Raw genomic sequence first — 14,577 nt, forward strand, 5'->3', positions numbered from 1 at the left:
GCTTTTCAAACGATATAATATTCCTTGGAATACCATAGAAACATTAGAGTCAAAACACGGGAATATGCTGAAACAAAACAGAAAGATGTCAGACAATGACAAAAAGGTGAAATCAGCTACCCAGGCTAACCCAAAGACACAGCAAGGAGCTATAAAGGCAAATATCACAAAATTATTTAGCCAGATTAGTCGTTCCATGGAACATAATGAATTAGAAATTGTAGAACACAAACTGTCAGCACTTGATGAGGCAGTTAGCAAGTTTCTTGAGATATAGGGGGTAATATCAAACAATATCAAAAAGCACTGAAGATATCATTGATGCCTTATTTGGTTATCAAGCATCAAGTGCTGAGAGTTGTACATGATTTGAAAAAATGTCATATCGAGACAACAATATCAAATGCACTAAGATTCTATGTGACTAACACCAACAGATTTAATCTGGATTGATTAACAGACCCATTGAAGTACTGGCAAATCGTGAGGCTGTTCACCACAATTGTAGAAAAAGACACACAAACTGGCTATACTGAAGCTATGACACATTTTGGTAACCCATACACGATAGCTCAAGCATGGGTCAAGGAGTCCTGAACTACAAGGAGATTATAGACATTGAACAGTTATGGAATTATGATGATACTTTATGTAGCTGTAGGGATACACTGCGAGTCATAAGTGTGAGGATTAATTGAATTCTGAATGCACACTGCAGAGTATAGTTGAAAAATTGCTTGATGATCTGAAATGAAGATGGATGACAATAAACTTTAAGTGCAGATGTCTACCTAAGATGGACAATGTATTGGATATGATTAAAACTGAGGCAGCTAAAAGAGCAAATCCAATTTTTGGCAACTTTGATATCTGCAGAGCTTCCCTGCAATACTACGTGTAGTCGCTATCAAGCCACATCACTGAACAATATCATTAATCAAGGCCCATATCTTATAATAATCTAATTGGGGTGCTGTTCAAGCTCAGAAAAAACCCATCACCGTAAATGCCAAAAGTGGTGTAGGTGCAAGGTAGACTGGGATGAAGAAATTCACAGGGAAATAGCGAGGCAGTGGCATAGATGGCTATGCAACTTACCCCTAATATCTAACCTAACCAACCAAGCTGCCTGTGCCCAACACTTCCCGTTGCCTCACCAATACAGCTGCGTCAATTTTCTGAGATAGATGGATAGAAAAGCATCTGCGATAGCTTATGGAGTAGTCTCGTATATCAGAAATGAATGGAAAGATGCCAAAGAGCAGATTAGCACCTATCAAACCAGCAAATATTCAATGTTTAAAGTTACTTGTGACTGTAGATGTAACAGAATTAGATCAGGCTATGAAACATCTTCTGCACCCCATTACAAGTTTTATAGCAGGCCTTAAACCCTCAAGAATAAAGATAGAACCCTATCATATATTAGAGGTCGACTCATTAATGTACCAATTGCGTACAAGGCAAGGCACCAAACCATACTAAACAAAGATCATCATCTCACCACCTTGATAATCAACCACTATCATGTCTGCCTTTAGCATGCAGGTACTGAGTGACAAGACGAGATTCACCAACAGATTTGCCAGTGAAAGGGCATGTTGCTGTTAAGTGCATTCTACATTGATTTTGCTGTAAATGGAGAGACATTCCTCAAACCCAATTAATGGTTATTTTACCTGATGAACTCCAGATGAACCACCACTCACCCAAGTCTTTTGGCCTATCACTGCCTTATTTTTTTACTTACTGTTCTGTCTTCCCCTATTGCCCCCCAACCTTTCACTCTAGCTTACCACCCTTTCCAGCCCCTCCCACTGGCACAGGATCGACCATTCACACCTATGTTCCCTGACCTTTTCTTTGTAGCACTGCCCTGCTTCCCTTCCCATTATGCTCCTCTTGACATTGGTCACTCTTGTTACACATCTCGCATATGTCCTCTTGACATTCCCTTTCTCATACAGTTCCTCCATACCTCATCCTCGAGAATACAGCTTCTCCAAGCTTACTCCCGGTTCACTTATGACACTTTTCCCAGCCAATCACTCACTGCCCCTCCCAATCCATCAGTCTTGCCTACAGTTCTACCCTCCCTCCCTTCAGAAGAGGCCAGGATTTAGTTGTAAGCGAGAGAAAATGACTTGGAGGGGCAGTAAGCAAGACAGGGTTGGGAGGGGGTCATATTCAAAGGGGGATGCTAAAGGGAGTTTGTGTGGAAAGGGAGTAAATAATCGTAAGAGACCAGGAAGAGGATCAAAGCGAATGAGAAAGGGATAGAAGGCTGGGTGTTGTGTGGTGCACTAAAAATCAGAAGAAGCCAGGATTGAGTCATAAGCAAGAGAGGGGGCCCAGAGGGATGGCCATAAGTGAAGTGACAGGAATGGGATTTAGGTGTGAGAGATGGGCCAGGGAACTGTAGGTAAAAAAAAGAGAAGAGGGGAGGGGCTTTTGGCAAGAGAGATATCATTTGGGGCATGCCTAATCTCAAAAAGCCAGGATTTGGTGATGAGAGAGTGAAAGGCTGACTGGGGTGCTTAGTGAGTAGAAGTCTGTGACAGTTGGAATAGGCTGTAATGAGGGCAGGCGGATAATGTGTGGGCAATTAATGATCAGACAAGGCCAGGATCGAGTGATAAGGAGAAAAAAACCTTGAAAAGAAGCCAGGATTGAGTCATAAGCAAGAGAGGGGGCCCAGAGGGATGGCCATAAGTGAAGTGACAAGAATGGGCTTTAGGTGTGAGAGATGGGCCAGGGAACTGTAGGTAAAAAAGAGAAGTGGGGAGGAGCTTTTGGCAAGAGAGAGAGATATATCATTTGGGGCATGCCTAATCTCAAAAAGCCAGGATTTGGTGATGAGAGAGTGAAAGGCTGACTGGGGTGGTTAGTGAGTAGAAGTCTGTGACAGTTGGAATGGGCTGTAATGAGGGGAGGCGGATAATGTGTGGGCAATAAATGATGAGACAAGGCCAAGATTGAGTGATAAGGAGAAAAAGGCCTTAAGTACAGTAAGCAAGGAATTGAGGCTGGGTTGGGATGTAAACAAGGGAGGTTTGGGGATAGGTTGTAAGTGAGGGGCAGAGAACGGGTGGGTTACAGGTGTTAAGTGAGGCGAGAAGGCAGTTACTGTTGGGATGGGCTGTAAACAACAGGTAAAGTCAAAGAGGTGATGTAAGCAAGATGGTAGGACAGGAGGCAATGTGGATGAGGAGAAGCCAGGTGATGCTCTAGGTGAGAGGGGGATATAGTGTGGGGAAGTAAATTACCAGAAGCCAGGATTAAGTGGTTAAAGGGAAAAGGCCTTGAGAGTCAGTAAGATATTGAAGCTGAGTGAAGATGTAGACACTGAGAGAGGGGGATTTTGGGATGGGTTTAAGAGGCCGAGAGGGGATGTATGTGAAAGGGGGATTTTGGGATGGGTGGAATGCAAGAGGGGGTCGGGAAGGGCCATAAGGTTTGGAAGGGGATCAAAAGTGAATGACAAAGGAAGAGAGGCTGGGAGGGGCTGTAAACAAAAGAAACAGTCAAGAGAAGCTTTAGGTGAGAAGGAAAGGCCTGGGGGTAGATAAGATGTCTGGTGGTGTGGTAAAACCTAGCCTATTTTGATTGTTCACTACCCTACATGACCACATTCAGTCTCTCCTGATCTCTCCCTCTTGCTTAGGTCCCTGCCAGCCTCCCCTCCCAATTACTGCACCTCTTGACCTCTCACTCAGTCTTTCGCCCCCTTTTTAACTTATGACCCACTTACTGGGTTCTTTTAATCATTTATCACCCCCCCCCCCCCATCAATACAAATTTCATAATAGTCACTTAATAATTAAAGCATTCATGCCATATCCAAAACGATTTATTGAAAAGCATGTTGATTATTATAGTTTTATTTTAATATATTAAACATACATTTTAAGTTTACATTTTTAAATTACATGATATTCATTGCACAAAAACGGTATCATAAAAGACAATGTAAATGAAAATTCATATCACAAGTGAAGTACTTCAACAACAAATTAAAAAAAAACAAAACATTTCAGTCTCTTGATAATTTTCGTAAATTAAAAATGTTACAGTAGATACAGCTGAGTGAATAATATATGATATACATTATGATATTGTACGCCTTGTTGCTACATGATTAAGTTTTTGATATAACACACTATTCAGAGGCGCACCATTACTAATACGCTGGGATGAGTAAGTAATATAACATTTCTCCCCTTTATTTGAGGCACACCATCAACACTTTCAGGGGATATGGTTAGAAGTACACATTTTTATTACAAATGTATGCAGCAATTTTTATCTAAGAAGCACACCTTAAAAATTCCTTGTATTATATTTAAAAGCACACAACCTACAGCAGCACACATATACCAAGTGTGGATCCAGGCATAATCCACTTGTGCAGTAGTCAGATTTACCAGAAAGTACCAAAAATGGTAAGAATTCTCCAGAATTGAAATGGTATGACAAACATTTCAGTACTATGACAAAACCTGGATCCACCCCCATATACTGAACTTCATATACAATATTAAAATCACACCAACGAAAGACTAAATACTCTACACTATTGAATTCATGCAGTAATAAAAGCACATCCTTAGATACACTTGACTGCAACATATGTCTACACTATATCTGTAATATGAGGTCAATGTAGGCCATAGCAACCAGGCATTTCATACAATGACACATCACTATAGCCAGACCTGTATATAGTGATACAAAGAGCTTTAACAAATCATTTACATAGAGGTTATTCAGTTTAAGGGGGAAATTTAAATATTTGAAAATGGGGGAATAAATGAAAATGTGCTTGTCTGTCTTGATTCGATTGATTGCTAAGCATTTAATCATATTTCATAATTTTTACACTTTATACACGGGTTTATTTGAAAAAAATGGTGCCAAAAACAAATGTGACAATTTAATTGCTATAAACTGGTAGCATATTGACTGATGCCATGAAACATTATTGCAGCATGTTTGGAGAATTTTGCTATTTGGCATAGAGGGCAGTATAGATTACCTAGTACATGTATATACATATATTAAGTATTTCATCATTAGATAAATACAATTACATTTAATGGCTGGATCGGTATAACACATGTCCCTGAAAATGGTAAAAACAGAATTTCAGAATGTTTTTTTGTTTGGAATGTCCTTATTTGGTTTAATGATATGATATGCAAGCCACAAACTTAATAGGTCAAAAAATAATAATAGGTCAAACTTCCTGTTCAACCAGAATAACAAGTATTTTGCTAAAAATAAATCTTTAGTTATAAATGAATTGCTTAAACACTTGGGTGCCAAAGTCAACTTCACGCATGTACCATCCACAAGGTACTTCCATTTATAGTCTACTCTTCTCCATATGAAATATTGTGACAATGTCAACATTTTTTTTATCAAAAACTACATCACAATGTTAAATTTTATCTGTTTAGTCCCAAATTAAGGTGAAATTCAGTGAAAATTAGACAAAATGTGTGTGGCATGAGCATAATTTGGCACTCAAAGAGTTAAAGAATATCTGAGTTTGTACTTGGACAATCAGACTTTACTGAGGCCATAGCTACCTCTGCTACATATCAGAGCTGTAACCATAGCAACCTCCGATATAGGTCATTGATACTGCTGTCTTTGTGATATGTTGAGTTGTTCTTTTTCAATATAGAGTGAGGTGTTACAGTACAATCTTTTGAAGCAACTCAAGTTCTTTAAGTATTTAAGACTCCACACCTGGCCATGGTTGTTGATTTTAATCATACAGCTGAGGAGTATGGTTCAACTTGAAGCCCTTTAACACTGAAGACATTTAAATAAAAAGTGCCACCATTCCACACCATCACAATGAAGGTCAGAGAAAGGATGATGACATGGCCAATGAAATACTGGTACCACAGTCTGCATAGCAGTAAAGTAGCTAGACTACATAGCCAGGAACATACAAAGTACATGTACAGTTGATATCTGCAAACAAAATTAAAATATTGTTTTGTTAGCAAATTTCATTAACAAGTAATTGCACAACATAGTCCCTGTGAGTTCTCAAATTTATGAAACATTTAAATTTGAATATGAACAGTCACAGCATGTCAGAGATATGGCTCCAGAACTACCTTCATTGAAAACAAAATGGCAACCAATCGACTATTTTTTGAGTTCAATCTGACAAACATAATGTGCATTGAAATTCCCTGAAGTTCAACTTTCAACCAAGTATAAACAAAATCTCTCTATGCACAAGCAAGATCAAGATTTTGTTTTTGATGAACTTTTAACATTGAAAAGAAATGCAATTCAGCCATCTTGAATTGGATCAGTAAATGAATACATATACATGTGTTATAAGATGCACATATAGCTCTGGAACAGCCTTCATTAAAACAACATATATACACAAGACGGCCATTTTGAATATGATCTCAAAAACAAAAAGACATGCATGGGGTCTCTTACATGAATTGTCCAATGGTTGCACCAAATTTGATTTGATCTAGTTTTGGAATTGCAGAAATGCTTGATTTTTAACATTACTGGTAAAATAGCTGTCATTTAGCCATCTTGCATTGGATTGTCAAATGAATACATATGCACATGTGACATTATGTACATTATGCTAAAGCCTTTCAGAGATATGGCTTTGGAAAAGCATTTGTTAAAACAAAAAGGCTACCAATCAGCCATTCTTAATTTGTTCCGAGAAACAAAATGAAGTGATTCATCATAATGTCTGATGTTTATCAATACATAACCAAGATCTGGTTCCAGAATGGCTGAAATGCTTGATTTTGATGAATTTTAAGCACAAAAATTAGGCCATTTTGAATCGGATTGCAAAACCAATGAATGTGCATATGTATCCCAAGATGCTTAATGTATATACGACCTGTCACATGTAATGACATGCACACACATAGGTCAAAACATCAGTAGTCTAATCAGGGACAAAAAACAAATCCAAACATGTAGCATCAAAAATGCAGAAACCAAATTAAATAAAAGAATGGAATCCTGTGATCAATATTTTTGTTCCAATCACTATAAGCAACTACTATAAGCATAGGGACTTCATAAAAAATAATAATAAATACTTTTTCATTGGAGATTAATGGTTACTTACTTTTTTCCAAATATACTGACTGCTTTGAAGTAGATACTATTCTGATCAGATATAAAATACCTGTAGCTATCCAGATAGTCTTCTGATGGTCTGCAGAATAGAAACATGAATTTATACCCATACATACAAAACAAAAATACATACAAAAAGAATGCATGTCATGTTTAACCAAAGACACTATATAAAAGGGACATGCAACTCGTTTTTTTCAAATTAGGACACTTCCTGCATACTGTACATCTTGTTGTGTAGTCTGTTCATTATTATGTAAATCAGTGGTACAGCTTGTTTTCAAGATGGCTTCCTCGCATGTTATTGAATGTCCAAAAAGTTACAACAGAGAATTTGAAAATGTTTTGAAGATGTTTTTGAACATATTTTGATTTGGGTGAATCTAGTTCAAATAACACAAAAGCAAAGAAGGTGGGAAGACATGACTTCAACATTTAGAAGAGTACATTGGCGTAACTACGACCAGTACATTTATTAAACTAAAAATACTACGTTAACTAAAAAATTAAATAGAGTAGTAATTAAGTTAAGAACAGGTTTTAAAAAAGTATTCACAGCCAAGACACTCTGGATCTCTGTTTAGTTTACATTCGGAGGAACTAAGAATCATAATTTTTGCTCGTATTTTAAATAAAAAACACAACTTCATGAGTAAAAATAACAGAAATGTTAATTAAAAGGGAAATTTGGTCCCACCCTCACAAAAACTTTGATTGCTGGTTCACCATCTTTAAAAAAACTATTTGTTTATGCTTTCCAATGTGTCAGGGAAATTAGGAATCATACATTTTGCAAGTAAAATTTTAAATCAAAAATATTATATCAGCAAATTCTATGAAATATACTAACAGAAAAGTGTAATTAAACATTCATTAAAAGGTAAATTTGGCTGAAAAAGGGTTCTACAAAAAACATAGACAAATTCGATTGCATAGCAGTCCCTTCTCCCAAGAGATGTTGCACGGGAATTCTGATAAAAAGAGTGTAACAATAAAGCATTAATAACAAGTCATTGTCAATGACACATCCCCGTTCCGTTCATATTTGAGTGACATATACATTCAAAGCAGATCATGAACGAAATCTCAGACCACTTTCAGTGGTCTGATCTGAAATGCACCTGCATATGTACAACACATTGTATGATGTGTGTGAAGTGTTGTCTTGATCTGTCCAGGCATGTCCGAGACATATATCGAAAACTAAATTCTTTAAAACAAAATGGCTGCCAGTCTGCCATTTTTAACTTGATCCGAAGAAAAATTGGTGTGCATCAAGCTTATATTATGTTTAATATATGCACTAAATCTGAACAAAATCCATCCATGCATGACTGAGATCCAGTTCCGGAATTGTGAAAATACGTGATTTTGAAGCATTTTCAGCCTTAAAATGGCCATCATTCAGCTATTGTTAAGCGGATCATGAAACAAATGCACATATCTATTTGTGACATGATGTACCAGGTGTGTGTGAAGTTTGAACTTGATCAATCCAGACATGTCTTGGATACGGATCCAGAACTGAATTCTTTAAAACAAAATGGCCGCCAGTCGGCTATTTCGAACTTGATCCGAAAAAAAAAAATGACGTGCATCAAGGTCCTATTATGTTTAATGTATGTACCAAATTTGAACAAAATCCGTCCATGCATAACTGAGATCCAGTTCCGGAATTGTGAAAATACGTGATTTTGAAGCATTTTCGACCTTAAAATGGCCATCATTCAGCTATTGTTAAGCGGATCATGAAACAAATGCACATACATATTTGTGACATGATGTACCTTGTGTGTGTGAGGTTTGAACTCGATCAATCCAAGCATGTCTCAGATACGGATCCAGAACTGAATTCTTTAAAACAAAATGGCCGCCAGTCGGCCATTTCAAACCCGATCCCAAAAAAAATGATTTACATCAAGGTCCTATTATGTTTAATGTATGTACCAAATTTGAACAAAATCTGTCCATGCATAACTGAGATCCGGGTCCGGAATGGTGAAAATGTGCGATTTTGATGCATTTTCGGCCTTAAAATGGCCGCTATTCGGCTATCGTTAATCGGATCATGAAAAAAATGCATGTGCATATGTCCAATATAATGTGTGATGTATGAGTGAAGTTTGAACTTAATTGGTCCATGCATGTTCGAGATACAGGTGATCACGGACGCACAGACGCACAGACGCACACAGGGCAAACCATAAGTCCCTGTTTTAAGACTATGTCCGAACAGGGACTAATAAATACTAAATCAATCTTAATTAATAAAGTAATTTATTATATCATTTGTGCAGGCTTATGGTATTAGGTTAATACTCCTTAACTCATGGAAGTACAAACATTAATTTTGTGAAAAAAAAAATGCTGAAAATGTTGGCCAAATTTTTTTTACAGGAAGTTAGATTTATTTCTGGCAAATTTAATGTATTTAAAGATTTCTTGTACCAATGAGAATTTGAATAGATACTACACTGTATCTACCCATATTAATATAATATAATAAACAATTATCAATAAAGTTTTAGCGAATACTGTAAAGGGGGTAATTATTCACTGGGTTTTAATTTAGCTTATTTCGCTGACTGGAAAAATGCGCTAAATTAAAACACAGTGAATATGTAAAATTTAGCATAGAACACATTATCTAAATGACGAAACCGTGAATTTAAAACCCACTGAATATGCCTGAAATGGTAAATCAGTGAAATTTAAACCCAGGGAAAATTAGTCATTTTACAGTAGTTGGACACTGTTGAATGTGTAATGGTGATAAAACTACAAAACTATAAAACAGAAAACTTATATTTTAGAAATACCTGTAAATTGTATCGAATCTTGTTTTATATCAACATAGATAATTTTTAAGATAAGTGATTGAATTACAAACAAAAAGGTAACTTATATAGTGGCACCAGAGAACACTTACTTTGATTAAGAACACTTACTTTATCAAAAGATGTACTAGGATAAGATACACGAGCTGCAAATATGAGAATCAGTTTATAGTAAAAAACAATATTACTGTAACCAGTGTTATTTTAACAGGACATTCATGTGAACATGTGTGCTTCTAATATGTAATTGATGATGCTGTATGGTAATATGAATATAGAATAGAATAGTGCTTAAAGAAAAGAAAAGAAAAGAAAAAAAAAGAAAAAAAAAAAAAGAAAAGAATAAAAATAGCAACATTAAACTATATTACTAGTATTTTGATTAATTAGTCTTTTCTTGCTTACTTTGATAAGTTTTGACAGTGTTTTTTTACATTGAAACAAATATTTAGTTAGAGCATATATAATTGTCTTATCTCTTGATTGCATTATATAGTCAAATTTTTCTCTTTTGTTCTTGTTTCTGAAGTCTTGGTTGATTAATCCTATGGCATTGTACAAAGTGTTTCTATATTCTGTGTAATAAATTACAATCTATTTATTAAGCGGTGTATTTCATCTTCTATTTGGTTACAATGTGTGCATAGTCTCTCTTCCATTGGTGTCTTGGGTCTCGTATAGCGATCAGTTTCTATTGCTAATTGTGTGGAGATTCATTTCAATTATTGATCTTTTATTCATAACCATGTTTTCTTCGTATTTCATTTTTTGCATGTAATGCTATGAGAAACTAGCACACCCAGTTGTAATTTGGCCAATATTTGTTTTGAATGTCGGAGTGATCACCATATTCGTAATCGGGCAATGAGAACGCCTCCTGCCCTACAAATTGTTACTTGACGCGATATTAGCAATTGGCAACATTGTATGTTTTTGCGCTCAATTTGAGCAGTTGCTTTCCAGTTGTTTACGAGTTGACATCTGTATTACGTTGTTGTTGAAGAATAAACAAGATTGAGTTCTAGTTTACATGACGTGTCCTTTTCCCTTCCCCCACACTAATCTATGATTACTTGTTCTAAATTTGGCTAATTCTCGACTATAAGTGTAATGTATAACGTAGGATAGTCATGAAATTTAAAGCAATGTGTTTATAAAGTTGATTTAGAAGTTGGAAAATCAAACATATACAAGACATTTATAGAAAGCATTCATAGTTTTTACATATATATTTAGTGTACTTACACCGTGGAACACAATACAACTGAGTGGTACAACCACTAGCCATATGAAATCTGGTGGTGGTGGGTCGATTACAAATGGCCTGTACCAATGAAGAGATATAGATTCTGGATACCATCGCAAACCAAATGATAGATAGGCAGGAAGCAAATGAATGAAAACAGAAGTCATTTTGTCCAAACTGTGAAATACCAATGAGTTGCGGTATATAAGAATGGCCCATATAAGTGGTCCATTTGCCAGCGCGAACACTAACATAAACATGAATTCATGATTTGGTATAACCCTGAAAAAGAAAAAAAATGTAGGTCATTAGTAATCAAGCACTTAACAGTTAGAGAGTATTATGAGTAGGTCGTTCTGACCATGGAAGGTACTAATGTTAGCACCTTCCATGTTCTGACCACGGTACCATGGCTTCATATGTGTGCAGAATATATGCTGTATGTTGTTTGTTCATGTTCACTACACACTATTTCCATATGTTTGGGAGGGGGTGGGGTGGAGCATTACAGCATAACGTCTGCTTACAATTGTTGCGGTCATTAAAGCTCATCATTGTGTGTTATTATATTCATAATGTACCTGTAATTAATATGAATGAAACAGATTTCAGTAAAGAGTAATAAATATCAGATTAGGACAAAAACCTCACACAGCAAAAGTTGAATTGTTAGATATCTTTATTTTTGTGGGAAAAGCATTTTGGGGGAAAATTATCAAAAGTTTGTAACATTTAGTCTTCACAAATTGTATTGCAAAATGGGTTATAGTGTTCGATTTCCAGCATAACTGTACAATGTACAGTTTGTTTTCTTCTTTCCAATGAATCGCTTAGAAATGTTCCCATATTGAGTGATATAACTAGCAGATATATCCTGGTTGAATTAGCGGTATAAGCCCTAATCCCATAATAATAATAATAATAGTTCAATACTCCAATAGTCCAATTTATGTTGCAGAAGAGAGGTTTTACAGGGAGACAATAACTATAATTGTACCATATGTACTGTGGAATGGCCTGAACTGATGTACAACTCTGGTGGTTACATCACTTGTATCTACTGATGTCAAACCAAAATAAGATTAGATGATCATGAGAAAATAATAATATTATATCTACCAAAGTAACCTTTCAACAGAAAATGAAATTACTTACCAAATATATATCATGGTCATAGCATTTGCAAAATAGCAGAAATCTAAAAGAAACCATTGCCATTTCTTAGTCCAGTATATCCATACTCTGATGGCCACTAGTAATGGCAAGACCACTGTGTAATAATATGGCAATAACCAATGATAGTTGAACAGTCCATATGCCCAAAGTACTAGACTTGTAACCGATATCAAAAACACACATTTCTCAAGTAGGTATTTCTTTTTTCAGTGAGAAGAAAAAAAAAGATTAGATCAAAAGTTCAGTGTTTAGAAGTCATTTATGTTCACAAGCACATGCATTTTGAAATGCCTTAGGTATAGTTCATTCATTTAATGGGGAAGAGTTCCCCTCCTAACCTAACCTGGGCACTGGAGAGACAGGGTTAGGATAAGGAGTGAGGGGGACCAAGGAAGTTATGCCAGTTTTGTCTGGTTTAAAGTAAATGGTAAAATTTAAAGTAGTTTGAGGGTATACAGAACATGTATTTGTTTATTTTTCATATCAATAGAAAAAGAACCTACTTTAATTATTGTTGAAGCCTCAGTTTAGTCAGAGATACAGCATAAAAAAAAGCAACCAACTACGGTATAATCTGACAAAAATGTTCCATTCTTTGGAAAGGCTTGGTTCACCCAAAGACATGAACAAATATAAAGACCCAGCTTTACCCACTAAGGATTTGGCAAAATTTTTGTATTATTCAGATGCTGGGTACATTACCGGTAATTACAAAACATGACAAAGAATGATGTAATAATATCAATGTCAATTTGCCAATTTTAATCAAATGTTACACACCAGAAAACAGTATTTCATAATATCGGAAATTTTCATTGTGTGCCAATAAATCAAAGTGCAAAAGAATTAAGCTTTGGGACAGGTGATTGAAATGTGTGTTTATTTGCTCATGGTTCTAGATTTACCTGTTTAGTACAACATTTCTTTTTAGCAATTGTATCATCTTTCATGAAAATAATATCTTTACTGGTTTCAACCATTGGTGAAACAATGGTTCCCCGTTTATAGCTCCATGCTTCATTCTTTTGTGTTACAGCTTCACGTGATGTACACTGAGGTACTGGTATGTCTGATTTACTGAGAAAATAAATTCAGGAATTGTGAAAGAAAGTTCAATATCCAACAAACACAAACAATGTCCTATTGGAAAGAATCCTATTGAAATTCGTCCGATAGCAATCATTTGTTCAAATGCAACTCTACTGAAATCCTATAGAAATAAAAATTAATATTCAATTCAATATTGCAAAATTTGAAAAACAAAACAATGCATGTTGTGAACAAATAATGATATAACGGGGATATTTTATTTTATAATTCAATTAAATGTATTGCATTGCATTTTTTTATTATATTGCTGTCATATTCCTACAAACAAAAGGAAACGATTTCAATAGTGTGTAATTAGTATAATCGTGGCTTACCTAGTTGTCTTGTGGTCGTCTTCTACTGTGACCTCATTTTGTGTGGGCTTCTTTTCGCCAGCAACAGACTCACTGTTTTTAGTATTTTCACATAGATCCACAAGACCTGTGTTTTGACATCCGCTGTCGGATGGAGCCGAAATGTCGGTGTTCATTCTAACAATATCACCAGGAATTGATAGGTGGAATTCGACAACCTGTAGTATTGCGACAGCTGTTGTACTTCAAGGAGTCGTGATTAAAATAATGGTGCACTTTAGCAATGCACGTTGTTTAACAGTTGGCAAGTGATACCGTTCCAGCTGCACAAAACCCCTGCTGTAAATAGTACGCTGTGACATGAGATTTAAATTTTGGCCGATTGTTTCACTGCATTTCACATGTAAATTTCACGAGTAATAGGAGTAATGATCCCGGTTGGTCCAGATATAAACGATGAGTCAGACTTGATCATCGAATTCCGTTTAAATTCATACTGCTGTTTTCGTCACCTTCTTTTCATTGCTGTATTGTATTAGGAGAATTTTGACTTGCTCACAAAAACTGTACAGTATCGGTATTGGAACCGCAAGCGTTACAAACGCATTCAGCGGTCAAACTCCTGTACCGATAGTTTCCGGTGTCGAGTGTTGTTATCTTTGCGACCTTGGTTTAGTGATCAATTGTGATTGGTCCAATCTTTTGTTCCTTTTCCAAACATGAAAATAGGTCAAATGTTATTATTGTTGTTCCAATTAATTACAAA

General features: G+C 35.9%; 1 protein-coding gene across 1 annotated transcript; it reads right to left on the reverse strand.

Annotated features, from left to right (window-relative positions):
- Window positions 1-3,865: 3,865 nt before the first annotated feature.
- LOC102805840 (uncharacterized) lies at window positions 3,866-14,482 on the reverse strand. The gene is made up of 7 exons (XM_006815508.3): window positions 13,833-14,482; window positions 13,314-13,485; window positions 12,388-12,608; window positions 11,232-11,514; window positions 10,098-10,132; window positions 7,139-7,228; window positions 3,866-5,985 (listed from the first exon to the last, which is right to left on the reverse strand). Exons 1-7 carry the CDS (start codon window positions 13,985-13,987, stop codon window positions 5,778-5,780), a joined length of 1,164 nt encoding a protein of 387 aa, XP_006815571.3. The 5' UTR covers window positions 13,988-14,482; the 3' UTR covers window positions 3,866-5,777.
- Between the last annotated feature and the right edge of the window lie 95 nt (window positions 14,483-14,577).

The sequence above is a fragment of the Saccoglossus kowalevskii genome, chromosome 10 (assembly GCF_978046115.1).
Source record: "Saccoglossus kowalevskii chromosome 10, keSacKowa6.1, whole genome shotgun sequence".
NCBI classification, from domain to species: Eukaryota; Metazoa; Hemichordata; class Enteropneusta; family Harrimaniidae; genus Saccoglossus; species Saccoglossus kowalevskii.